Consider the following 27,409-nt stretch of genomic DNA (forward strand, 5'->3'; position numbering starts at 1 on the left):
CTCGGGGTGATGAGCCACCGCCCCAGCGCGCGCTGAGTTCCTCACCAGCAGGCCGCCTTCGACAACCTCTGGGCCGGGTCCAAAAGATTCCGCAATTCGCTCCTGCATGCACGCCGGTTACAGTACCAGAAAGGAATATTTTTAAAAAGAGTTGCAAAAAGAATTCATAGAGGGAAAAAAAAAAAAAAAAAAAAAAGCGAGACTGGCCCGTACGGGGATCGAACCCGCGACCTTGGCGTTATTAGCACCACGCTCTAACCAACTGAGCTAACCGGCCAACTGATACTGGCATGCCACCAGAGTATTTAAGAGGGCTCCATGCCCGCGCCCGCCCCCTAGCGACTCCCTGCCGAGTCCTCGCCGCTGGCTGCATTCCGCTTCGCCCCGGCAGCGACTTTCGACCTCTTCACAGTCATCTCCATTGGTCCGATGCAGAAACTGAGACCTAGGGGACTTCAAGGAGAAGGGAGGCGGCTCCCTACAGCGAAGGCGGCTTTCTTTCACAGGGAAAATGCAAATTGCACATGGGAGGCTTAGCTCGGCAGTGAGAAGGTTTTCAAACATGCCAACTCAATGTTGTTTTTATCTCCGAGAATCCTGCAGCGTGGAAACTTCGTGTAACAGAGGCCTTTAGTATGGTTAAATCAAGCTTGGAAACTACAGAAAACCAGACAAAGGACAAAAGAACCACTGAATTCCCTATCGGCCAATAAACAAGGGCCGCTGGGGTCTTGGCTTCCTTCCTGCCGGTTTTTTCCTACTGCACACGTGTATTTTTATATATATATAATACATATACACACATACACACACACACACACACACACACACACACACACACACACACAGAATCCAAAGCCTTGTATGAAGCACTCTTTTTTTTTTTTTTGAGGCGAAATCTCCCTCTGTCTCCCAGGCTGGAGTGCAGTGGCGCGATTTCAGCTCAATGAAGCAGTCTATTTTTCATCTTTCTTTTTTCATTTAATATTCTAGAATAAGCATATCCCTAAACAATTACAAATGTCATTTTAAATGATTCCACCATAGCTTTCTCTCCTTTTTTTTTTTTTTTTTTTTTTTTTTTTTTTTTTTAGTGTCGGAAAAAATGTTTTCATTTTGCTCTCTCTCTTAACTGAGCACGTAAATAAATCACATGGTACAAGGTAGAAGGGTTGAAAGAGCCACTGGGTGGGCAACGATGGTACCCACCCCTAAAAGCATAGGATCTATATGCAAAAAAAGAGAGAGAGAAGGAAAAGGCGGGGAAGACAAACCACCACTGTGCCTGCCAGTCTCCTACAGGGCCTGACTATGGTATTGCGCTGTGGCCCTCCCACTCCAGGAGCACCAGCAGCGAGCACCAGCTTTTTTTTTTTTTTTTTTTTTTTTTTTTTTGAGACAGAGTCTCGCTCTGTCACCCAGGCTGGAGTGCAATGGCGCAATCTCGGCTCACTGTAACCTATGCCTCTCTGGTTCAAGCGATTCTCCTGCCTCAGCCTCCCAAGTAGCTGGGACTACAGGTGCGTACCACCATGTCCGGTTAATTTTTTTTTTTTTTAATTTTTAGTAGAGATGGGGTTTCACCATGTTGGCCAGGCTGGTCTCGAGCTCCTGACCTCAAGTGACCCGCCTGCCTCGGCCTCCCAGAGTGCTAGGATTACAGGCGTGAGCCATCGCGTCCGGCCAGATTTTTAACACTATACATTCTGCTCTGATTACTCCACTAAACTGCCGGGACTGATGTATCGTCAGGGTTCCATGTCACAAGCAGCAGAAACCAAGTCTAGCTGATTTGAACAGATTTTATGTAAAGGATGTTAGGTAGGTCACCCTCCACGAGCAAGGCTAGAGGACCAGGTTTAGAAAAACGGACACTCAGTGAAGACATACTCATTCAGTCTGGCAGTGGCTGGCCCCCAATCAGCTGTGAGTCAAAGAAACCTAATCCTTGTCCTCATGGAGCTCACCGCATAGCAAGGAAGGCGGATATTACAGGGAATAGAGAAGATTAGGTGGTGTGTTGGGAGGCTGGGCAAGCTTCCTGAAGTCTGGAGCACTTTACAGTGTCCAAAGGACAAGGATGGATGAGGAGGCCAAAGGGGAAGCCCTCTCACAGAACACGGGTGGGGGTGCAGGCATCCTGTCCATTTTGCTTACAGCTGAATGAATGCCCAGAACCTAGCACACTGGCATAGCAATAGGTAAGAGTCACATGGGTTTAAAACAGTCAGATCAAGTCATTTCTCTGTTCACACTCTCCCCTTTTGCCCCAGCCCTAAAAGGCCTGCCAAATTTAGCAAATATAGATCAAGATGCCGGGTTAAAATTGAATTGCAGAAGGACAATGAAGCTTTTTTTTTTAGTGTAAGTATGTCCCATGCCGTATTTGGGTCATACTTATACTAAAAGAATACCTGTGCTATATCTGACAACCCTACGCCGAGGGTGACAACCCTACGCCCAGGGTAACATCCCGTTGAAAGACACCACCTGGCCGGGCGCGGTGGCTCACGCCTGTAATCCCAGCACTTTGGGAGGCCGAGGCAGGTGGATCACGAGGTCAGGAGTTTGAGACCTCCCTGGCTAACACGGTGAAACAGCGTCTCCACTAAAAATACAAAAAATTAGCCGGGCGCGATGGCGGGCGCCTGTAGTCCCAGCTACTCGGGGGGCTGAGGCAGGAGAACGGCGTGAACCCGGGAGGCGGAGCTTGTAGTGAGCCGAGATCACGCCACTCACTCCAGCCTGGGCATCAGAGCGAGACTCCATCTCAAAAAAAAAAAAAAAAAAAAAAAAGACACCACCGGACCTGCGCCTTTCTCCTCTGCCCTCCTCCACCCCTGCCCGGCTCCCTCCGCGGCAGACCCCTCGCCTCCTCCCTGGCCCTTGCTCCTGTGCTGGGGCTTTTGCGCTTCCTGGACCACTCTTCCTGCAGACAATGTCAAAACTCCTCCTCCTCGTCGTGGTCGCTGCTTAAATGTCATTTACTCAGCGAGGTTTCCCCGATGCCCCCATTTGCAATCGCAACCCGCACCCAGGACCCCTGCGGTTCCCGGCCCGACCCCTCTCCATCGCTCATTCCCGCTGCTAACCGTCCGCCTCCCACCGATAGAGCGAAGTCCAGGGGCAGTGGGCTCTATCTCACCAGCACCTAAACAGTGCTTGGCACACAGCGGGTGGTCAGTCAAGGTCTCCTGAAGGAAGCCGAGTTGACCGACCCTTGTGGGTGCAGCCGTGGCATTCCCGGGACTTCAAGCCACGCGTCCCGGGTGGGCGGAGTGGACTGGGCACGCCGGGGCGGGGGCGCAGTGACTGATGTCGGCCGCTAGAGGGCACCCGAGACCTGCGCCGTCAGTCACGAACCCAGGCTTCGGGCGACCACGTGCAGTCGTAGGGCGAGCGCGGGCGAGCAGTTTTCTGTCCCCGGGACCTCTCCCTCCCCTTCTCACCCCTTCTTAAAGCTCTTCTTAGACAAACCCTAATTCTCATTCTTTGAGTGACGAAAACACAAATCTACATACTTCCAGAATTAAGTGGTACAGAATACCATTCGGGCTTGCTTGCTTGTTTTTGCTTTTTGCTTTTGAGACGGAGTCTCGCTCTTGTGCCCAGACTGGAGTGCAGTGGCGCGATTTCGGCTCACTGCAACCTCCGCCTTGTATTTGTTTTTTTGTTTGTTTGTTTTGTGTTTTGTTTTTAATGTGGGGCGGGAAGCCCACGTGCATTTTAAATAATCCATTTTCTTTAAACTCAACTTATGAAATGTTTCATTCTGTTTATAAGCTGGAACCTTTGGTCTGACAGTAACGACCCGCTGTGTTGGCCACACAACAGAATATATGGCCTCACAGTTCTAGCAGGCGGATGTCCAAGGTTAGGGTGTCGGGAAGGTCGCTTCCTTCGGAGGCTCCCGGGGAGACCGCCCCAGGCTGTCTCCTGGCTTCTGGTGGATTTCGAGCCAACTTTGGCCTTCCTTCGCTTGTAGAAGCTTCACCCTGATCTCTGCCTGCATGTTCATATGCTCTTCTCCCTGTGTGTCCCTGTGTCTAACTCGCCCCTTTTGTGCAGATGCCAGTCATAATGGACTAAAGCCACCCTGAAGACCTTTTTTTTTTTTGACGGAGTTTCCCTCTTGTTGCCCAGGCTGGAGGGCAATGGCGCCATCTTGGCTCGGCTCATTGCAACCTCCGCCTCCCAGGTTCAAGCGATTCTCCTGCCTCAGCCTTCTGAGTAGCTGGGATTACAGGCGTGAGCCACCACGCCCAGTTAATTTTGTCTTTTTAGTAGAGACGTGGTTTCACCATGTTGGCCAGTCTGGTCTTGAAGTCCTGACCTCAAGCGATATGCCCGCCTTGATCTCCCAAAGTGTTGGGATTACAGGCATGAGCCACTGTGCCAGGCCGAAGACCTCATTTTAACTTGATTGCCTCTGTAAAGACCCTATCTCCAAGAAAGGTCACAATCTGAGGTACTGCAGGTTAGGACTTTAACATCTTTTCGGGGGACACGATTCAATGCATAACTCATAACATGTACAGTTTCATGCATTCCTGAGTAAAGCTTTAATTTATAAAACACATTGAATTCTTCTAAACGAACTCATCTAGAAATAAAATTAAAAGAAACCCTATTAAATGTTTACAAAGGTAAGTGGCCACACAACAGAATATATGGCCTCACAGTTCTGGCGGGCAGACATCCAAGGTCAGGGTGTCGGGAAGGTCGCTTCCTTTGGAGGCTCCCAGGGAGACCGTCCCAGGCTGTCTCCTGGCTTCCGGTGGATTTCGGGCCATCTTTGGCCTTCCTCCTATTAAATGTTTATACATTTAATATTCTGATTTTCTGATTTTTCTTAATAAACATACAACGAAGCTTTTGAAATTAACATTTTATATTTATGAAAGTAAAACAATTGCAGTTTTAAAAGTCATAATACTAAAAGCCTTATTATAAAAGATAGTATTCTCCTACTCCACCCCCTTCCTTGCAGCCCAATCCAACTCCCCAGAGGCAATCACTGTGAACTTTTAAATTTATTTATATATATATTTTTCTACAGAAATGAGGTCTCACTATGTTGCCCAGGCTGGTTTTGAACTCCTGGGCTCCAGTGATCCTCCCACCTTGGCCTCCCAAAGTGCTAAGATTATAGGTGTGAGCCACCGTGTCCTGCCCACTATGAGCTTTTCTTTTTTTTTTTTTTTTTTTTTTTTTTTGGAGACGGAGTCTCGCTCTGTTGCCCAGGCTGGAGTGCAGTGGCCGGATCTCAGCTCACTGCAAGCTCCGCCTCCCGGGTCTACGCCATTCTCCTGCCTCAGCCTCCCGAGTAGCTGAGACTACAGGCGCCCGCCACCTCGCCCGGCTAGTTTTTTGTATTTTTTTAGTAGAGACGGGGTTTCACCGTGTTAGCCAGGATGGTCTCGATCTCCTGACCTCGTGATCCGCCCGTCTCGGCCTCCCAAAGTGCTGGGATTACAGGCTTGAGCCACCGCGCCTGGCCCACTATGAGCTTTTCAAGCAGTTTCTTTTTTTACTCCAATAAATCTAAAATATATGATTTTACTTCTAATTCTTTTTTTTTTCAATTTTAGACTTTATCTATTGACTTCATTCTATGCTAAGTGAGGTTCTTTTGCCAACATTCCCCCAATGCATGTACACTTTCGAAACCTCTCTCATCATCCCCAAATACTAATACTACCAAGTTTTACTGAAATCAATAGTCAGTGTTTATATTGCTATGCCTATGTCAACACTGTTCTCAACTGAGCCACATAGTGTACTGTAATTACATTCCTTTCTAATGGAACTTCTTGTTTTCCTTTGCATTTGGTTTGCTTACTTTTCTATGTAACAGTCACTGACTTTCTGCCAGAATTATGAAACTGCTCTTAATGTAATCAAATACGTGAGATAATGTAGCAATTGTTTTCTGTGTTTAAGTTGGGAGATATCCTTTCAGAGCTTCCCATCCTCCTGGTCTAACCTGGATTGGTGGTTCTCCAGGCCTGCCGCAGTTTAATCCTGGGCGGGTCTTCACCACCATCCTGGGAATCCCTTTCCCCTTTTTCTTTGTCGGGTCCTCTGCTTCCTGATTCCAGGTTGCTGCCTCTTTTACTTACCTTTCATTTGGGTTCTGAACGTTCTTCATTGGTTTCCCAAGAAATGGCTCATGGAAAGTAAATGAGATCTTGCATATCTGAATACATCTTTCTTGCTTGGTTTCTCTCTCTCTCTTCCTCTCCCCCTTCCTCCCTCCTTCCTTCCTTTTTTTTTTTTTTTTTTTTTTTTTTTTTGAGATGGAATCTCACTCTGTCACCCAGGCTGGAGTGCAGTGGCATGATCATGGCTCACTGTAGCCTCAACTTTCTGGGCTCCAAGGATCCTCCCTCCTCAGCCTTTCAAGTAGCTGGGACCACAGGCATGTGCCAACACGCCTGACTCATTTTTGTTGAAGGGGTGGCCTGCCCCTCCACACCTGTGGGTGTTTCTCGTTAGGTGGAACGAGAGACTTGAGAAAAGAAATAAGACACAGAGACAAAGTATAGAGAAAGAAAAGCGGGGGCCCAGGGGACCGGCGCTCAGCTTACAGAGGACCCACGCCGGCACCGGCCTCTGAGTTCCCTTAGTATTTATAGATAATTATCTTTACCATCTTAAAGATAAGGGAGTGGCAGGACAATAGGATCGTTTTTAGGGAGGAAATTAGCAGTAAGACATAAGAACAAGGATCTGTGACATGAATAAGTTTAAAAGAAAATCCTGTGTCTTGAGATAAACCTTTTAGCAACATTGTTTCATCCTATCACATGGGGATAAACCTTGGACAATACCTAGCTTTTCTAGGAACAAAGTCACACCCTGCACGCCCAAAATCCATTAAACCTTGAGTTACCACAGCACATGTCTCTTGCAAGGACAAGGTTGGGGGTAGGGTCACAGATTAACAGCATCTCAAATACAGAACAAAATGGAGTCTCTTATGTCTACTTCTTTCTATATAGACACAGTAACAGGCTGATCTCTTTCTTTTCCCCACATTTGTATTTTTGGTAGAGATGGGGTTTCACTATCTTGCTCAGGTTGGTGTTGAACTTCAGAGCTCTAGTGATCCTCCTGCCTTGGCCTCCCAAAGTGCCTGGATTACAGGCATGAGCAACTTTGCCTGGCCCACATCTTTCTTCTTACCCTCACACTAGGCTAATAATTAGAAAATTTTAGGATAGAGGTTACTGTCCCTTGGTACTTGGAAAGCTGCACTTCTCTGTCTACTATGTCTAGTTTTGCTGCTGAGAAGTCCAACATCATGCTGGAACCCAATCTTTTGGATATGATCAGTTTTTCTCTTTTGATACTTTTGGAACTTCTCACTCTCCCTATTGCTCTGAAATATCATGAGATGCTTTGGTGCCAGTCTTTTTTATTCATGTATCCCACATGCCTAGAGCAATACCTGGCAAATAGGTGTTTAATAATATTTGTTGAATGAGCTGGGAGTGGTGGCTCACGCCTGTAATCCCAACACTTTGGGAGGCCAAGGCAGGCGTACTACTTGAGGTCAGGAGTTCAAGACCAGCCTGGCCAACGTGGTGAAACCCCATCTCTACTAAAAAAAAAAAAAAAAAAAATTAGCTGGGCATTGTGGGATATGCCTGTAATCCCAGCTATTCAGGAGGCTGAGTCAGGAGAATTGCTTGGACTCGGGAGGCAGAGGTTGCAGTGAGCCGAGATCACTCCATTACACTCCAACCTGGGCAACAGAGCGAGACTCTGTCTCATAAAAAAAAAAAAAAAAAAAAGAAAAGAAAAAGAAAAAGAAAAGAAAAACTGCCCAGGCGCTGTGGCTCACGCCTATTATCCCAGCATTTTGGGAGGCCAAGGCGGGCTGATCACTTGAGGTCAAGAGTTCGAGACCAGCCTGGCCAACATAGTGAAACCCCGTCTCTACGAAAAATATAAAAATTAGCCGGGTTTGTTGGCGGGCACCTGTAATTCCAGCTACTCAGGAGGCTGAGGCAGGAGAATCGCTTGAACCCGGGAGTGGGAGGTTGCAGTCAGTCAAGATCGTGCCACTGCACTCCAGCCCGGGCGACAAAGCGAGACTCCGTCTCAAAAAAAAAAAAAAAAAAAAAAAAAATTCGCGTAGAAGCTCCCAAGCCCAATTAAAGCTCAAGGCTATCGTCCACGTAGTGGGTTCCAAATCGTTCAGTTCCCAGGCCAGCAAAGAAAGCGAGCCGGGTGAAAGTCGCCTCTGTGCGAAGGCGGGGAATTGCACAGTATTTACCTGGAAGCGGCGGAGAGGTTGCTTAGCAACCCTGCTGAGCGAACGGGCTTCACTGCGCACGCGTATACGGGCGGAGCATCTTGCGCACGCGCGAGCGACAGGTCGTGGCGTTCAGGGCCTGACGGTTGCTAGGGTGACAGGGACACAACATGGCGGCCGGATGCTAACGCTCTCCTTCGAGGGACCACCACGGAGATCCTAGTGCGGGACACCGCCTCAGGGAAGTGGAAAGCAGGGGGACACCCTTCCTGCGTTTTTCTTTTCCGTCCAGTGTCGGCAAGGGGTTGTCGCCAGCTTCCGCATCCAAGATGAAGAGTGAGTGGGACCAGGGATGGGGGCAGGGACTGGAGAGCGAGTGGCGGGGGCGGGAGGGACTGGGGGAGCTTGAGGGACCTGTGGGGCCGGCGGGGCCGGGCGTCGTCGCCTTCTGCCGTGGCGGCTCTGCATGTGGACCCCGAATCCCCCTTGGCTGGAAGAAGCCGGTGCCCCTGGGGGAAGCTCGAGGGGTTGGGGCTAGGTTGGGAACTTTGGGGTCTCGGAGAGCCGACCCAAGTCCCGTTCAGGCATATTTGGTGCCGGTGCGTAGTTCTTACATCGAAGTTTAGGGAGTTGAGTGTGATTCATTTTATTTATTTATTTATTTATTTATTTATTTATTTATTTATTTTTTGAGACGGAGTATCGCTCTGTCGCCCAGGCTGGAGTGCAGTGGCCGGATCTCAGCTCACTGCAAGCTCCTCCTCTCGGGTTCACGCCATTCTCCTGCCTCAGCCTCCCGAGTAGCTGGGACTACAGGCACCCGCCACTTCGCCCGGCTAGTTTTTTGTATTTTTTAGTAGAGACGGGGTTTCACCGTATTAGCCAGGATGGTCTCGATCTCCTGACCTCATGATCCGCCCGTCTCGGCCTCCCAAAGTGCTGGGATTACAGGCTTGAGCCACCGCGCCCGGCCTCATTTTATTTTTTTAAATGCTGGCTCGAACCTGACATTCTTTTCTTGAAGATTCGGCAGAAACGCAGGGAGCGCTTATAGTGTGGCTCCCTGCCTTTTCATGGTACTGGTTTAGTGTCCAATTGAGAGGAAAGCTGGGCTGTGTGCTTTATTTTATTTTTTGGGTCAAGCAGTAGTGTTTTATAGGAACCATTTTTTAATAGTCATTTTGAAGCAACCTTTTAGTTAAAAGCTGTTACTTCAGAGTTGGAAAATGAGGTAGTCATTCTAGAAAATGTAACGGGTAAAAAAATTTACCTCTGGTAGGATTTGTGGATTATTGACAATCCGAGTGCAAGCAGCTAGAACGATTTTTTATTATTACTGTACATATATAATTGTTTATGGCTGTGAACCAGAGGTGCAGTAAAAATTCAGACCTTTGCTGTGAAAAGATTATGTTAGGAGTAGTTATAATGTTAAATTTGCGTTGTGTTCTAATTGTCAATAGTGTACGTTGCATAATATTTAAAATAATTCATTCACCCTTTACAAGGCATTTTTATTTTTATTTTCTTTTGTTGGATATTGTTTAATGTTTACCTTTTTCATTAATGCACTACAAAACTGTAGTTAGAATCAAAAGTCTACAAAAGACTTTACACTTTTACTTACAGTGCAGACTATGTATACTGCACATATTTTGTACTGTATTCCTTTTTTCTTCCCATCTGTTTGTTTTGAAAATTTTCAGATGTACAGGAAAGTTGCAAGAGCGGTACACTGGATATTTATAAACCCGTCCTTCACTTAGACGCACCATTTTGCCTTATTTTTGTGTGCTCACTTTCGCTCTGGTGTTTTCTCTCTCCCATTTGTGTATTTATTTTCACTGGACCTTTCAAGAGTTAGTTGTAGACTACTGATAATTCACCACTTCTTTCAGCAGTTATCTGCCAAGAACAAGGACATTCTCCTACATCATCACATTACAAATAACACATTTGGAACATTTAACGATGACACAATACTCTAATATACAGTCCGTATTTCAGTCTTTCCATTTATCCCAATAACATCTGTTATAGTTGTTTATATTTGTTCTACAGTCCAATCAAGAATCACAAATTGCATTCTGTTGTCACATCTCTTTGGTCTCTTTTAATATGGTGTCCCTGCCTTTTGTGTCTTTCATGACAATGATAGTTTCATTTTTATTTTTGACTATCCTCTGTAGGCCAAATGACATTTTTAAAGAATCCAGCCCAGGTGTTTTGCAGAATATCTCTCAATTTGAATTTATCTGATTGTTGCCTCACGATTAGCTTCAGCTTAAATGTTTTTACCAGGAATATGAGAGAGGTGACATTGTGTCTCTGTCAGTGTGGCCCTTCCAGAGTGTGTGATGTCAGCTCGTCGCAGTTTTGCTGAAGTTAGATTTGATCATTTGGTTTATTTATCTACCTTCTTTTTCTCTTAGACTCTTTTTTTTTTTGACAGGGTCTTGCTGTGTCACCCAGGCTGGGGTGTAGTGGTGCTATCTTGGCTCACTGCAACCTCTGCCTCCCGGGATCAAATGATTCTCCCACCTCAGCCTCCCAAGTAGCTGAGATTACAGGTGTGCACCACCACGCCCAGCTAACTTGTATTTTTTTGGTAAAGACGGGGTTTCAACATGTTGGTCAGGCTGGTTTCGAACTCCTGACGTCAAGCGATCTGCCCACTTCGGCCTCCCAAAGTGTTGGAATTACAGACGTGAGCCACCGTGCCTGGCCTTTCTCTTAGACTCTTCATACCCCACTACCTAGAGGCATCACTCTCAGTAATTTACTCTCTCTCTCTATATATATTATATATAAATATGTAAATGTGTATTTCTCCCTTTTTAAAAGAGTAATGTTAGCACTGTGTGTGTACACCTATATAGAAATGTGTGTATGTGCCGGCCGGACGCGGTGGCTCACGCCTGTAATCCCAGCGCTTTGGGAGGCCAAGGCGGGCAGATCACAAGGTCAGGAGATCAAGACCATCCTGGCTAACATGGTGAAACTCTGTCTCTACTAAAAATACAAAAAATTAGGCATAGTGGCTGGTGCCTGTAGTCCCAGCTACTTGGAAGGTTGAGCCAGGAGAATGGCGTGAACCCTTAAGGTGGGGCTTGCAGTGAGCCAAGATTGCGCCACTGCACTTCAGCGTGGACAACAGAGCAAGAGACTCCGTATCAAAAAAAAAAAAAATGTGTGTGTGTGTATATATATAAAATTTACATTTACATTTGTGGGCTGGGCACAGTGGCTCACGTCTGTAATTCCAGCACTTTGGGAGGCTGAGGTGGGTGGATCACTTGAGGCCAGGAGTTCGAGACCAGCCTGGCCAACATGGTGAAACCGCATCTCTACTAAAAATATAAAAATTAGTCGGGCGTGGTGGCAGGCGCCTGTAATCCCAGCTACTAGGGAGGCTGAGGCAGGAGAATTGCTTGAACCTGGGAGGCAGAGGTTGCAGTGAGCCGAGATGGCGCCACTGCACTCCAGCCTGGGCAACAGAGCAAAGAAAAAAAAAAGTATGTGTGTGTATGCATATAAAATTTACATTTATGGGGCGGGCACGGTGGCTCACGCCTGTAATCCCAGCACTTCGGGAGGCTGAGGTTGGCTGATCACTTGACGTGAGGAGTTTGAGACCAGCCTGGCCAATGTGGTGAAACCCCGTCTCAACCATAAAATGCAAAAAAATAAAAATAAAAACAAAACAAAAAAATACACAAAAAACTTACATTTATGATTTACTTCTTGTAAACTTTTGTTTTTAAAGTATATTTAGTATTGTTTGGTATGTTCTTTTAGATGGTCATTTTGGTAGTTTTTGGTTACTTGGTTTAGTGGTGACATCTTTATTCTCCCTTTCTTCCTTCTACCTTAAAATCTACTCTAAGAATTATTGTAACCTTTTATCCCCGTGGTTTACATCTGATCATTAGATAAATGATTTAAAAATAGTGAAGAGTGGAGAGTATATTCCAGAACTGGAAATCACAGAGACAGAGTTAAAGAAGAATGATCAGGAAAAGTGAGTAATGGTGAAACTGGATCCATAGCTTGGGGTCAGAGTGGGGCTGGGAATGCTAGATTATTACAGGGGTCTTTCAGGATTTTCTAGGTGTATTTTTGTACTTGTTTTCTAGGCGATGCCCATGTGTTTAGAGGTGTGTTATTCTGTGGAGTATTCCTGTCTTTCTTTTTATTTGGCATCATTTGCAACAGTAGAGAGCAAAGAGTGACACAGTGCAGTTGATAACAGTGTGGGCTTTGGAGCCGGTAGGCATGGTAGCTTCAGGCATGTTACTTTTTTTTTCTTATGCTGCTTTTCTTCGTTGTTCAGGTAATCTATTGCTGCGTAACAGATCGCTTCAATTTTGTGGCTTAAAGAAACACAGTCTTTCTTGTGGTTCTTCAGGTTGCCTGGATTCAACTAGGCAGGTCTTACTGGAAGTCTCTCATGCAGTCAGATGGTGGCTGGAGCTGAAGTCATCTTAAAAGTTTCTTTTTTATTTGGAGATGGAGCTTGCTCTGTTGGCCAGGCTGGAATGAGTACGATGGCACAATCTTGGCTCACTGCAACCTCTGCCTCCTGGGTTCAAGCGATTCTCCCGTCTCAGCCTCCTGAGTAGCTGGGATTTTAGGCGCACCACCACACCTGGCTACTTTTTGTATTTTGAGTAGAGACAGGGATTCACCATGTTGGTCAGGCTGGTCAAGAACGCCTGACCTCAGGTTATCCACCTGCCTCGGCCTCCCAAAGTGCTGGGATTACAGGCGTGAGCCAGTGCGCCCAGTCACATTTATCTTTAAACGGGGATGATAATACCCTCACATAGCATTGTTTCAAAGATTAAGTGAAATCATCTATGTAAAGGTCATAGCACAGTGTCTGGTACATGATAAATTGTGAGTGAATTATTATTTGCTATTTCAGCAGATGGAAGGCAGGGATATAAAAAGCGAAAGAATGAAAACATCGGTCAGATCCTTACTTGGAAAAGTTTCCCTTTATCTAGTCTAGTTGAAGTACCACTCTTTTTTCCTGTCCGAACTTTTTTTTTTTTTTTTCCAGATAGAGTCTTGCTCTGTTGCCCAGGCTGGAGTGCTGTGGTGTAGTCACAGCTCATGGCAGCCTCCATCTCCTGGGCTCAGGCAAGCCTCCCACCTCAGCCTCCTGAGTAGTTAGGACCACAGGCACATGCCTCCTCACGCGGCTAATTTTTTTTAAAAATTTTTTTGGTGGAGATGGGGTTTTGTTGTGTTGTCCAGCCCAGGCTTACTTTTTTTTTTTTTTTTTTTTTTTTTTTTGAGATGGAGTCTTGCCCTGTTTCTTGGGCTGGAGTCCAATGGTGTGATCTCATTTCACTGCAACCTCCACCTCCCGGGTTCAAGTGATTCTCCTGCCTCAGCTTCCTGAGTAGCTGGGCTTACAGGTGCCTGCCAAGACACCTGGCTAATTTTTGTATTTTTAGTAGAGACGGGGTTTCACTATGCTGGCCAGGTTGGTCTCAAACTCCTGACCTCAGGCAATCTGCCCGCCTTGGCCTCCCAACGTGCTGGAATTACATGCATGAGCCACGGTGCCCGACTGCCCAGGATTAGATTTTTAATTGTTTATTAGAGATGGGGGTCTCCCTACATTGCCCAGGCTGGTCTTGGACTCCTGGATTATAGGCATGAGCCACTGTGCCTGGTCCTGTCTCAACTTTTTAATGAATTTTTCAAAACATACCTATAAAAAGAGAAAAGTGGCCAGGCATGGCGGCTCATGTCTATAAACCCAGCACTTTGGGAGGCTAAGTCAGGAGATTGCTTAAGTCCAGGAGTTTGAGACCAGCCTGGGCAACATGACAAGACTCTATCTCTACTAAACAATTGAAAAATTGGCCAAGCATGGCAGTGCATACCTGTGGTCCCAGGTACTTGGGAGGCTGAGGCAGGAGCATTGCTTGAACCCAGGAATTTGAGGCTGTAGTGAGCTGGGATCACACCACTGCTCTCCAGCCTGGATGTCAAAGGAAGACCCTGTTTCAAAAAATAAAACAAGGCCAGCGCGGTGGCTGAGGCCTGTAATCTCAGCACTTTGGGAGGCCGAGGCAGGCAGATCACGAGGTCAGGAGATTGAGACCATCCTGGCTAACACGGTGAAACCCAATCTCCACTAAAAATACAAAAAATTGGCCAGGCGTCGTGGCGGGCACCTGTAGTCCCAGCTACTCGGGAGGCTGAGGCAGGAGAATGGCGTAAACCTGGGAGGCGGAGCTTGCAGTGAGCCAAGATTGCGCCACTGCACTCCAGCCTGGGTGACAGAGCGAGACAGACTCCGTCTCAAAAAATAATAATAATGATAATAAATAAATAAATAAAACAAAAAGCCAGAGAAGTTATACTTTGAAGACAGTAACAGTTTCCTATCGTATCAGAGAGAATTTTTTTTTTTTTTGGATAGAATCTCACTCTGTTGTCCAGGCTGGAGTGCAGTGGCATGATCTTGGCTGACTGCAACCTCTGCCTCCAGGGTTCAAGCAATTCTCATGCATCAGCCTCCTGAGTAGCTGGGATTATAGGCGCACACCACCATGCCTGGCTCATTTTTGTAGTTTTAGTAGAGACAGGGTTTTACCATGTTGGCCAGGTTGGTCTCGAACTCCTGACCTCGGGTGATCTACCCGCCTCAACCTCCCAAAGTGCTGGGATTACAGGTGTGAGCCACTGCGTCCAGCCCGGAGAGAATTTTTGAAAGTATCTGTTGTAATTACAATGAGGTTTAAGCTGTCTTGTTTTTTTTCCACCATGGGAAGAGTTAAGTAATTTGTCTTTCTTAAATGCTAGTATTTTCATAGACTCAAAAAAGGTACCTCAATCCTTTTCATCTCCTTCTGTGTGTGAGCCTCAACTTTTGTTTATATTTATTATTATTATTATCATTATTTTTGAGATGGAGTCTTGCACTGTTACCCAGGCTGGAGTTGCAGTGGCGCAATCTCGGCTCACTGCAAGCTCTGCCTCCTGGGTTCACGCCATTCTCCTGCCTCAGCCTCCCGAGTAGCTGGGACTACAGGTGCCCGCCACTACGCCTGGCTAATTTTTTGTACTTTTAGTAAGAGACGGGGTTTCACCATGTTAGCCAAGGTGGTCTCGATCTCCTGACCTTGTGATCCGCCCACCTCGGCCTCCCAAAGTGCTGGGATTACAAGCGTGAGCCATTTTTATTTATTTATTTATTTATTTATTTATTTATTTATTTATTTTTTTTTTTGAGACGGAGTCTCGCTCTGTCGCCCAGGCTGGAGTGCAGTGGCCGGATCTCAGCTCACTGCAAGCTCCGCCTCTCGGGTTCGGGCCATTCTCCTGTCTCAGCCTCCTGAGTAGCTGGGACTACAGGCGCCCGCCACCTCGCCCGGCTAGTTTTTTTGTATTTTTTAGTAGAGACGGGGTTTCACCGTGTTAGCCAGGATGGTCTCGATCTCCTGACCTAGTGATCCGCCCGTCTCGGCCTCCCAAAGTGCTGGGATTACAGGCTTGAGCCACCGCGCCCAGCCTATTTATTTATTTATTAATTTTAAAGATGAGGGTCTCACCGTATTGCCTAGACTGGTCTCAAAATCCTGGGGTGGCCAGGCGCAGTGGCTCACTCCTGTAATCCCAGCACTTTGGGAGGCTGAGGCGGGCGGATCACGAGGTCAGGAGATCGAGACCATCCTGGCTAACACGGTGAAACCCTGTCTCTACTAAAAAATACAAAAAAACTAGCCGGGCGAGGTGGCAGGCGCCTGTAGTCCTAGCTACTCGGGAGGCTGAGGCTGGAGAATGGCGTAAACCCGGGAGGCAGAGCTTGCAGTGAGCCGGGATCTGGCCACCGCACTCCAGCCTGGGTGACAGAGCGAGACTCCGTCTCAAAAAAAAAAAAAAAAAAAAAAAAAGAACTTTACAAAAAGCACATTAATAAAAATGTTTAGACTTGAACCTGACAAGTTTTACGTTTCACAAAAAGTGAATTTGACCTTCATTTTCACTTGTTAAATAAGGCTTAAATTCCACTTCAACAAACAAGCCTTGGTTTAATAAATGTGCATAGAATCTTAATATAGATGTATTCATTTATCTCCCTTGTTGTCTCTTTTTCATCCAAGTCTGTTATTTTAACCCCTCTTTGTCCTTGAATCTGTTTTTCTTTTTGTTTTGATGCTTGTTTATTCCCAATAATGTGGGATGTGACTTTCATTTACAGTATCATAGCTCTGTGCCCTTCAGAACTTTGTATCATGCTTTGTCTGCATTTCAGTGTTTTTTGTTGAATTTCGAAGGCCTATGAAAATGTGCCAGATCTTGTTGGAGAGAATAGGAACTTTTCCCAGGTATTTTTTCATAGAGACGCTTTCTTTTTTTCTCCTTGCCTTTTATCCTTGTTTTATACTACATACCTTCTGCCTACTAGAAGAGCCATAAGGGAAACAAGTGACCCCTTTATCTACCAACAGACACCTCCAGTGCAGCAAGTTACATTTATTGCTGGTCGTGATGGTTTAGAGCCAGCCTGGGACATTGGCACACACTGAATTTGTGTGCTGAAACCACTTTGAAGTTCACAGTTGACCTATTTTTTTAAAGCAAGTCTGCTTAATTTATCTGTGACAAAACACAAATTGGAATTTATTGTGTAAATTCTCTCTTTCTTAAATCCAAATTGCTTAGTCCACAGCTTGACTTCCAGTGATTGACCTCCAATCCCTCCTGTAATTTTATTTTTTTTTCTTTGTGAGACAAGGTCTCTGTCTGTCACTCAAGCTGGAGTACAGTCGCACCATCATGGCTCACTGCAGCCTTGACTTCCCAGGCTCAGATGATTCTCCTATCTCAGCCTCCCAAGTAGCTGGGACTACAGGCATGCATCACCACACCTGGCTAATTTTTTTTTGTATTTTTGGTAGAGACAAGATTTCACCATGTTACCCAGGCTGATCTCAAACTCCTGGGCTCAGGCGATCTGCTCGCCTCAGCCTCCCAGAGTGCTGGGATTACAGGTGTGAGCCACCATGCCCGGCCCCTTTCCGTGATCTCTATGACTGTCTTCCTTTAAAATGATATTGTAGTTTTAAAACAGTTCATTTTAAGTTCATGTTTTTCTTGGCACTTAGTCAATACTTTCACTGATTTCTTAAATTTCTTGAAATGTTCACCTTTACATACATTTAAAGTAATGCATATTCATTGCGAACATTGAATAATGTAGATAAGTATAATGAACAAAATTTAAATCACCTTCAGTCCCACTCAGGCATAGATACATTAAAATATTTACATATTTATATTCAGTTTTTTTTCTTTTTTTTTTTTTTTTTTTTTTTATTTTTTTTGTCATGGAGTTTCGCTCTTGTTCCCCAGGCTGGAGTGCAATGGCGCTATGATCTCGGCTCACCGCAACCTCCGCCTCCCAGGTTCAAGCGATTCTCCTGCCTCAGCCTCCCGAGTAGCTGGGATTACAAGCGTGCACCACCACGCCCAGCTAATTTTGTATTTTTAGTAGAGACGGGGTTTCTCCATGTTGATCAGGCTGGTCTTGAGCTCCCTACCTCAGGTGATCCACCTGCCTCAGCCTCCCAAAGTACTGGGATTACAGGCGTGAGCCACCGCACCCAGCTATATTCAGTCTTTTTCTGTGCATGTTTTGTGTGTGTGATCATTATCATCCTTTTTTTCACTTAACATGAAATTGTGGCTGAACATTTCCCATGTCATGAAATATTATTTGAAAGCATCATTATCAATGGTTACATAATATTTCAGTCTGTTGCTGTTTCATAGCTTATTAGAACATTTCCTTGATACTGGATATTTAAGTTTCTGGCATTCTTACTTTTGTGACACTGTGAATACCATCTTTATTTATAAAGTTTTTTGTTTGTTTTTTGTTTTTGAGATGGAATCTAGCTCTGTCGCCTAGGCTGGATGCAGTGGCACAATCTCCACTCACTGCAACCTTCGCCTCCCAGGTTCAAGCAATTATCATGCCTCAGCCTTGCTAGCAGCTGGGATTACAGATGCGTGCCACCCTCCTGGCTAATTTTTCTATTTTTAATAGAGACGGGTTTTCATTATGTTGGCCAGGCTGATTTGGAACCCCTGACCTCAGGTGATCTGCCCGCCTCAGCCTCCCAAAGTGCTGTGATGACAGGCATGAGCTAACACGCCCAGTCTCACTGAGGCTGTTAATGTACAGATTCACTCATATACAAATTGAATGGTTTTAATACTAAAATAATATTTAATTACCCAAGCTTTTTTTGTTTTTCCTGTTGGTTTTTGTTTCTCTAAGTGTAATGGCACAAACGAGAACAGATTGTAGACTTTCCCTTTAAGGGGTTTATGGCTTTATGAGGAGAAGGCGCAAAGTGGAGCATGGGCAGTTCTGTAACAGGAGGACAAGGTGCACACAGAAGGAAGACAGACATCTGCTTGCAGGCTTCCCAGGCCGGTCCTGGAAGATTGGAATCCAGAGCATCATGTATTCGGTATTACACACTATGTACTCCATAATTTTTATTTATTTATTTATTTTGAGACGGAGTCTTGCTCTGTCGCCCAGGCTGGAGTGCAGTGGCACGATCTTGGCTCACTGCAAGCTCTACCTCCCGGGTTCATGCCATTTTCCTCCCTCAGCCTCCCAAGTAGCTGGGACTACAGGTGCCTGCCACCACACCCGGCTAATTTTTCGTATTTTTAGTGGAGACAGGGTTTCACCGTGTTAGCCAGAATGGTCTCTATCTCCTGACCTCGTGATCCACCCGCCTTGGCCTCCCAAAATGCTGGGATTACAGGTGTGAGCCACCACGCCTGGCCTATGTACTCCATAATTTGACTATTGATATTTTCTAAACCAAAGTGTTCCATTTCCAGCCTCCCTCTTTTATAAGGAAAGGACCTAAAATTAGGGGCGTGGGGACATACTGTAAATTCTCAAGACTTGGGACTATATCTTAATGATCTTTGTGTCTACAGTGCATGGCATGGTGTGTGATATATAGCTGGTGCTAAGAAGTCCTTATTATTGTTACTTTTTTTTTTGAGACAGAGTTTTGCTCTGTTGCCCAGACTGCAGTACAGTGGCGTGATCTCAGCTCACTGCAGCCTCTGCCTCCCGGCTTCAAACAGTTCTCCTGTTTCAGCCTCCTGAGTAGCTGGGATTACAGGCACAGGTCACCGTGCCCGGCTAATTTTTTGTATTTTTAGTAGAGATAGGGTTTCACCATGCTGGCCAGGCTGGTCTCAAACTTCTGATCTCAGGTGATCCGCCCACCTCGGCCTCCCAAAGTGCTGGGATTACAGGTGTGAGCCACCATGCCCAGCCTAAAAAGTCTTTATTAACATGATGATTTAGTCATACTGCCATGAATGTTTAATTCACTTAGGCTGAAGTATAGCATAATTGCATTATGGGGAGTACCAAGACCACCTTAGGTTTCATGATTTGATAGGGGGACTCACAGGACTTAGCACATAATCATGCTCACAGCTATGATTTCCTCCAGTGAAATGATACAAAGTGAAATCAGCAAAGGGAAAAGGCACCTGGGAAGAAGTCTGGAGGAACTAGGCCCAGGAATTCTCTCTCAATGGAGTCACATGGGATGCTCTTAATTTCTCTAGCAACAAGTTGTAACCACACATGTGAACTCTTGTATATCACGGAACTCATTAGAGACTCCATGCCCTGAGTTTTTATTATGGACTGGTCATGTAGGCACCTATCTGCCTAGCACCTATCAAAATTCCAGACTGCCAGAAGGAAAGCAGGTGTCTAGCATAAACCATATTGTCTGCACAGGCAGTTTAGGGACAGTGAGCCACTCTTACCATTTAGGAAATGGTGGAAGCCTGACATGCAAGTTCCCAGAGGCCAGCCAAAGGCCAACCCCTTTCAAGCCGACTTTTTTTTTTTTTTTTTTTTTTTGAGACAGAGTCTTGCTCTGTCGCCCAGGCTGGAGTGCAGTGGTATGATCTCAATCTCAGCTCATTGCAACCTCTGCCTCCCAGGTTCAAGCAATTCTTCTGCGTCAGCCTTCTGAGTAGCTGGAATTACAGGTGTGCACCACCACGCCCAGCCAGTTTTTATATTTTTAGTAGAGACAGGGTTTCACCATGTTGGCCAGGCTGGTCTCGAACTCCTGACCTCAAGTGATCCATCTGCCTTGGCCCCTCAAAGTGCTGGGATTATAGGCGTGAGCCACCGCACTTGGCCGCAAGCAGACCTTTCTAAGGAGAGAAGTCCCGGGCCTGCTGTGTGAGCTCTTCTGCACAATAAAGACACTGATCTTCTTGTAGAGAAATTTCTGGGCTTTCCAGTTAATTCATTTAAGAGAAGGGGTAAATTTTGGTGGAGTTTTAGCAAGCAGCAGCTATCCCTTGACTAGTACGAATAGGGCAAGGTAGGTCAGTATGAGGGTCTGCCTAAGGGCAGAAGATGTTCAGGCTGTTGAATTTTCCCACGAAGTTTCAAGTTTGGAGGCTCTTCAAGAAACTTGTCAAAATTACTTAATGAGGTTTTAAACTGTACAAATTAGTGGTGAGGACCAGGGCCTGTATTTTGGTCCATTTCTTTTGAAGAAGCTTCTTGGAGATGCACCAAAGTATCTTTATTGCCTGGTTTTGGGATTTAATGGAATTTAATTAGGTTTCCAGTTGTAGAGAGGGTCTGGGACTTAGTTAAGCTATAGTTGTCAAGCAAGTTATGGCTTCCGGTTTTTTGTCAGAAGGGATATGGTACCGTGCTCTGTCCTGAAGACTCAGTGGGGCTCACTCCTACCTTACATTAGCCAATTTCTCCCAGAAGACAAGTAAGAACAATAAAGCTAGAATAGTTGTGAAACCCTGTCTTGCTGGGAGCTAGATTAGTTCCTCTTTTATTCAGGGAAACCTTGGATAAAAGGGATTCTAATAGCATTCTAAGATCTTCGGTTTGGTGATCTAGAGCAGTGCTGGGGGATGTTAACTGGTGTTCTCTGGGTATACCTCACCCACCTCCATTTGGAGACTCACCTCATATGCAGGGAAAGGCGTTGAGGAATTCTGCAAACACATTTTGCTGTATTTAACTCTGTATTTCCTAAATTTATTTGCTTATGGAACCCTCTTTTGTGGAATACCCTTTAGGGTTCAGGGATCGCCGTGTTTTGTAGTACTCAGTTGGAAAACGCTGGTCTAGAGATTCAGCATCCTCAGGTTGTTTTTCCTGGAAGCGATAATGGAGAGCAGCCCGTCCTGGTGCAGTAGACCACCTTTCTTTTGCTCATAACACAGACCAGTTGTAACACTTGGCTCTGTCTCAGGCTGTGAGTTTTAATGTACCAATTTACGCATATACAAATTGAGTGGTCTTAACACTAAAATAATATTCCATTCCCCAAGCCTTTTTTGTTTGTTTTTACTATTTTTATTTGTTTGTTTTTTTTCTTTTTTTTTTTGAGACTGAGTTTCGCTCTTCTTGCCCAGGCTGGAGTGCAGTGGCGTGGTCTCGGCTCACCACAACCTCCACCTCCTGGGTTCAAGCAATTCTCCTGCCTCAGCCTTCCTGAGTAGCTGGGATTACAGGCATGCACCACCACACCCGGCTAATTTTGTATTTTTAGTAGAGGGGGGTTTCTCCATGTTGGTCAGGCTGGTCTTGAACTCCAGACCTCAGATGATCCGCCCGCCTCAGCCTTCCAAAGTACTGGGATTATAGGCGTGAGCCACTGTGCCCTGTCTTTTTTTTGTTTGTTTCTCTAAGTGTAATGCATTTTGTCTCCTGCTTCTTGTAAGTTTCCAGGACCAAGTAATTAATACTTGTGTTAGTGTCAACCCTTCCCAGAGGGTTTTCATCTTGAACGAGGAAGCCACCTGGGAAATAGGGTGGAGACCTGTTTTGAGAGACCAAAAGAGGATGTCTCGTGCTAACCATGGAGAAAAAGAATCTAGTCTCCTTGTAGGAAGACTGTTGAAGAGGTGTTCTTTATCATTTAGTTCGCATTAAGGGAATTGTTTTAGTTTCAGTTGTAAGGACCAGTAAGTCTCCTTACACCTCACAGTATGGAGACATATTATAACCGTTGACAAAGAAGGAGCTTGAGGGCTGGGTGCAGTGGCTTACGCCTATAATCCCAGCACTTTGGGAGGGTGAAGCAGGTGGGAAGCTGAGGCGGGTGGATTACCTGAGGTTAAGAGTTTGAGACCAGCCTGGCCAACATGGTGAAACCCCGTCTCTACTAAAAATACAAAAATTAGCTTGGTATAGTGACACACACCTGTAATCCCAGCTACTTGGGAGGCTGAGGCATGAGGATCTCTTGAACTTGGGAGATGGAAGTTGCAGTGAGCCAAGATCATTTGGGCAACACAGTGAGACTCTGTCTCAAAAAAAAAAGAAAAAAAAAAACTGGAGCTTAAGAATAGGAAAACCTGAGAGCAGGAGGGAACTGGCCCTCTTAGGAACTAGAATAGTATTGAAAGCAGCTTGTTTTGCATGTCAGCAGTAGGGATTTGTAGACATGCATATTCTGCCATTAATGAGAATATATTCTTCACTGTGTGTCATTTCTGTTCCTTATACTCCCTGCTTATTCCTAACTCTGTTTTGTTTTTTTTTTCTAATTTTATATTAGAGTATAACATAATGCAGAAAACTGCACAAATTGACCAAGCGTGGTAGCTCATGCCTGTTATCCCAGCTCTTTGGGAGGCCAAGACAGGTGAATTCCTTGTGCTGAGGAGTTTGAGACCAGCCTGGGCAACATGGTGAAATCCTGTCTCTAAAAAAATGCAAAACAATTAGCTGGGCATGGTGGCGGGTGCCTGTAGTCCCAGCTACTCAGAAGGCTGAGGTGGCATGGTCGCTTGAGCCTGGGAGGTAGAGGTTGCAGGGAGCTGAGGTTGCACCACTGCACTCCAGCCTGGGCAACGGAGTGAGACCCTGTCTCAAACAAAACAAAACAAAACAAAACAACACTGCACTTATATTTAAGTATACACGTTGGTGAAGTGAACATGCCCGTGAAACCTGCTTCCAGATCAAGAAGCACAGTATTCCTGGTATCATTGATGTCCCCTTCAGCCCATTTCGGTCACTTCACCCCACAAGGGTAACCACTATTCTGATTTCCAACACCACAGAGTTGTCCATTTTAATGGAGTTATTGAAATATACATACTATAATTTTCACTCATTTAAGGTATACAGTTCAGTGGTTTTAAGTATATTTTCTGAGTTGTGTAACCGTAACTATAATCTAATGTTAAAATATTTTCATCATCCCCAAAAGAAACCTGTACCCATTAGTGGTTACTCCTTATTTATCTCACATTCCACCAACCCTAGACAATTATGAATCTGTTTTCTGTCTCTATGGATTTGCTTATCTGGACATTTCATATAAGAGGGATCACATAATATGTGGCATTTTGTGCCTGATTTCTTTCACTTAGCGTAATGTCCTCAAGGTTCATCCATGTTGTAGCATGTTTCAGTACTTCATTCCTTTTCATGGCTGAATAATATTCCATTGTATGGATAGACCACATTTTGTTTATCCATTTCATCTACTGATGGACATTTTGGTGCTTTCCACCTTTGAGATATTATGAGTAATGCTACTGTGAACATTGACTTACAGGTTTTTGTTTGGACATACGTTTTCGTTTCTCTTGAGCATATATGTAGGAGTGGAATTGCTGGGTCATATGGTAACTCTGTTTAACATCTCAAAGAACTGCCAAAGTGTTTTTCATAGTGTCTGCACCATTTTCCATTCCTGCCAGCAATGTATGAGGGTCCCAATGTCTCCACATCCTCACCAACACTTGTTACCTATCTTTTTGATTCTAGTGAGTGTGAAGTGGTATCTCATCATAGTTTTGACTTGCTTTTCCCTAATGACTAAAAATGTTGAACATCATTTCATAGCTTATTGGTCAATTTTATGTTGTCTTTGGAGAAATGTCTACCAAATCCTTTGATCACCTTTTAGTTGGGTTGACTTTGTATTATTGAGTTATAAGACTTATTTATATATTCTAGATACAAGTTTCTTATCAGATATATGATTTGCAGATATTTTCCTTTATCTGTGGGTTGTATTTAGTTTTGCATGTTTTTGAACTTTATATAAATGGAATCATACAATGTGAACTCTTTACAATTAGGTTCTTTTGCTTAATGTGATGTTTGTGAGATGTAGCCATATCATATGTAGTTGTACTTTGTTTATTCTCATTACTGTATAGTATACCATTGTGTGGATATACTGCACTTATTTATCTAGTATATTAGTGTTCTCTAGAGGGACAGAACTAATAGGATAGATACGTATATAAAGGGGAATGTATTAAAGAGTATTAACTGACACAATCATAGAGTCCCACAATAGGCTGTCTTCAGGCTGAGGAGCAAGGAAGCCCGTCTGAGTCCCAAAGCTGAGGAACTTGGATTCCGATGTTCAAGGGCAGGAAGCATCCAGCACGGGAGAAAGACATAGGCTGGGAGGCTAGGCCAGTCTAGTCTTTTCCGTTCTGCCTGCTTTATATTTTGGCTGCACTGGCAGCCGATTAGATGGTGCCCACCCAGATTAAGGGTGGGTCTGCCTTTCCTAACCCACTGACTCAAATGTTAACCTCCTTTGCCAACACCCTCACAGACACACCAGGATCAATACTTTGCATCCTTCAATCCAATCAAGTTGACACTCAGTATTAACCATCACATCTAGTCTACTGTTGTTTATCATTTTGGGTTTTTAAAAACAGTGCTTCCGTGAACATTCTTGTGTCGGGCGAACATATTTCACTTGGGTATCTAACCTAGAAATGGAATTTCTAGGTCAGAGGGTATGCCTGTGTTCAACTTTAGTAGATCTGTCTTGCTTATCTTTAACTCCTGTTTACTTTTAGCCCATTTATGGCCCCTTTAGCCTCTTACTCTCTCATGACTTTTCAGCTTTGGTCACACTGTTCACAGCTTTACTCTCTGCATACTTATCAGTTCATTTTCCTGTGAGAGCTAGTGGTCTACTTCTCTGCCTACTGGGTGGAACCTGCTTAGCTTGACCACCTTATTGGTTGCTGTTTGCGTTTCTTGCCCCAGTGAGTTGTGGCTTAAAAGGGTGGTAACAGAACATGGCCGCTCTGGCACGTGATTGACATTCCTAGTATTCGAATAAAAGTAAAAAACAAGTAAAATAAGTTAAAGTAAAACATAGCAAAACATAGAAAAGGCAAGCCAAATAGTTTAAAACTCTGCTACAGTAATGAAAAAAAAAGAGCATTGGGATTCAGCAGGGACTTGGATTGCAAATGAGAATAGCCAACAGACCCTGTGCATGTGCAGGTGAAATTCCTAGGGAAGACCACCCATCTCTGCTGGCCAGGCCCAGGCAGATGGGCTGGAGCCCTGACCTCGGAAAGACACTTGATGTTCCTGGGCAGGAGGGGTAAGTTGCATTTCTGTTTAGGTAAGATCGCTCTTTTGCTCCAGAGAAAATGTCCGATGTGTAAAACTTACAGGCTTGTTGTTTGTTGCAGAGGGGCTTAGGTCTGTCTAGAGCCATGTCCATCTGCTCCTCTCCCCTCTTCTCTCCTGCCCTTTGCAGTCGCACCACCACACCTAGCTCACTTAATTTTTTTGTCATTGTTTGTAAAGATAGGGTCTTACTATATTGCCCAAGCTGGACTCAAACTCCTGAGCTCAAACAGTCCTCCCACATCAGCCTCCCAAAGTGCTGAGATTATAGGTGTGAGTCACCACAAGTGGCCTTATTTTTTGTTTTGTTTTGTTTTTATTATGGAAAATTTCAAGCATGCCAGAAGTATAGAAAATTAAATAGAGTGACCCCTCATAAATCTTTTTTTTTTTTTTGAGATGAAATCTTGCTCTATTGCCTAGGCTGGAGTGCAGTGGCACGATCTCAGGTCACTGCAACCTCCGTCTCCCGGGTTCAAGTGATTCTCCCGCTTCAGCCTCCCGAGTAGCTGAGATTACAGGTGTGTGCCACCATGCCCAGATAAATTTTTTCTTTTTTTTTTTTTTTGAGACGGAGTTTTGCTGTGTAGTCTTGGCTGGAGTGCAGTGGCTCAATCTCGGCTCACTGCAACCTCCGCCTCCCGGGTTCAAGTGATTCTTCTGTCTCAGCCTCCCGAGTAGCTGGGACTACAGGCACACGCCACCACGCTCGGCTAATTTTTGTATTTTTAGTAGGATGGGGTTTCACCATCTTGGTCAGGCTGGCCTGGTCTTGAACTCCTGACCCTGTGATCGCCTGTCTCGGCCTCCCAAAGTACTGGGATTACAGGCATGTGCCACTGTGCCCGGCCAAGTTTTATATTTGTAGTAGAGATGGATTTTAGCCATGTTGGCCAGGCTGGTCTCGAACTCCTGACCTCAGGTAATCTGCCTGTCTTGGCTTCCCACAGTGCTGGGATGACAGGCCTGAGCCACCGCGCCCAGTGAACCCTCATAAATCCATCACCGAATTTCAGCAGTGATCAACATTTTACCATTTTCCCCACCACCATCTTTTTTGGGTATTTTGATATAAAATAGTGAAAATAGTGCTCTTATTTCAAAAAACAACGTTGTGGAAAATATCTTAGAAAATGAGACACCTGTAACCTCACCCCTCAGAGCCGCTGTTAATTCCGTGTGTGTGTGTGTGTGTGTGTGTGTGTGCATGTGTGTGTGTGTAGTTTTTAAGGACATTATTGTTGTTGTTGTTGTTGTTATTTTTTTTTTGAGATAGAGTCTCACTTTGTTGCCCAGCTGGAGTGTAGTGGCGCAGTCTCAGCTTACTGCAGCCTCCACCTCCCAGGTTGAAGTGATTCTCCTGTGTCAGCCTCTTGAGTGGCTGGGACTACAGGCACCTGCCACCCATTATTTTAAATATTTACAGTATATTCTGTTATACAGGTAAACCATATTAATCCAGTTCCCTATGGGGGCCATTTGGGTTATCGGCTTTACTGTGTTGATTAATGGTGCAATCATTAATCTTCCTATCATATGTACTTGAGCAAGTTTTTTTTTTTTTTAGACAGGGTCTCCCTCTGTTGCCCAGGCTAGTGTATAGTGGTGCAGTCCCTACTCACTGCAGCCTCAAACTCCTGGGCTCAAGCGATCCTCCCACTTCAGCC

General features: G+C 45.1%; 1 protein-coding gene and 1 non-coding gene across 11 annotated transcripts in view; one reads left to right on the forward strand and one right to left on the reverse strand.

Annotated features, from left to right (window-relative positions):
• Positions 1 to 203: 203 nt before the first annotated feature.
• On the reverse strand, positions 204 to 277 carry TRNAI-AAU (transfer RNA isoleucine (anticodon AAU)). Its single transcript has one exon. It is a non-coding gene; the product is annotated as a tRNA-Ile (tRNA).
• Positions 278 to 8,361: 8,084 nt separating this feature from the next.
• The window catches only part of MOK (MOK protein kinase), an 85,411-nt gene continuing 66,363 nt past the window's right edge, over positions 8,362 to 27,409 (forward strand). For 6 of the 10 annotated variants that reach the window (XM_050796749.1, XM_050796748.1, XM_050796745.1 and 3 more), the window contains exon 1: positions 8,391 to 8,599. In XM_050796749.1, the coding sequence (XP_050652706.1) occupies positions 8,593 to 8,599 (7 nt within the window). In that variant the 5' untranslated portion in view covers positions 8,391 to 8,592. Of the gene's footprint in view, positions 8,600 to 27,409 lie in introns of all 10 variants that reach the window. The other 4 variants (XM_050796744.1, XM_050796746.1, XM_050796750.1 and 1 more) reach the window with 2 other exon arrangements.

Source organism: Macaca thibetana, chromosome 7 (genome assembly GCF_024542745.1).
Source record: "Macaca thibetana thibetana isolate TM-01 chromosome 7, ASM2454274v1, whole genome shotgun sequence".
Classification (NCBI taxonomy): Eukaryota; Metazoa; Chordata; class Mammalia; order Primates; family Cercopithecidae; genus Macaca; species Macaca thibetana.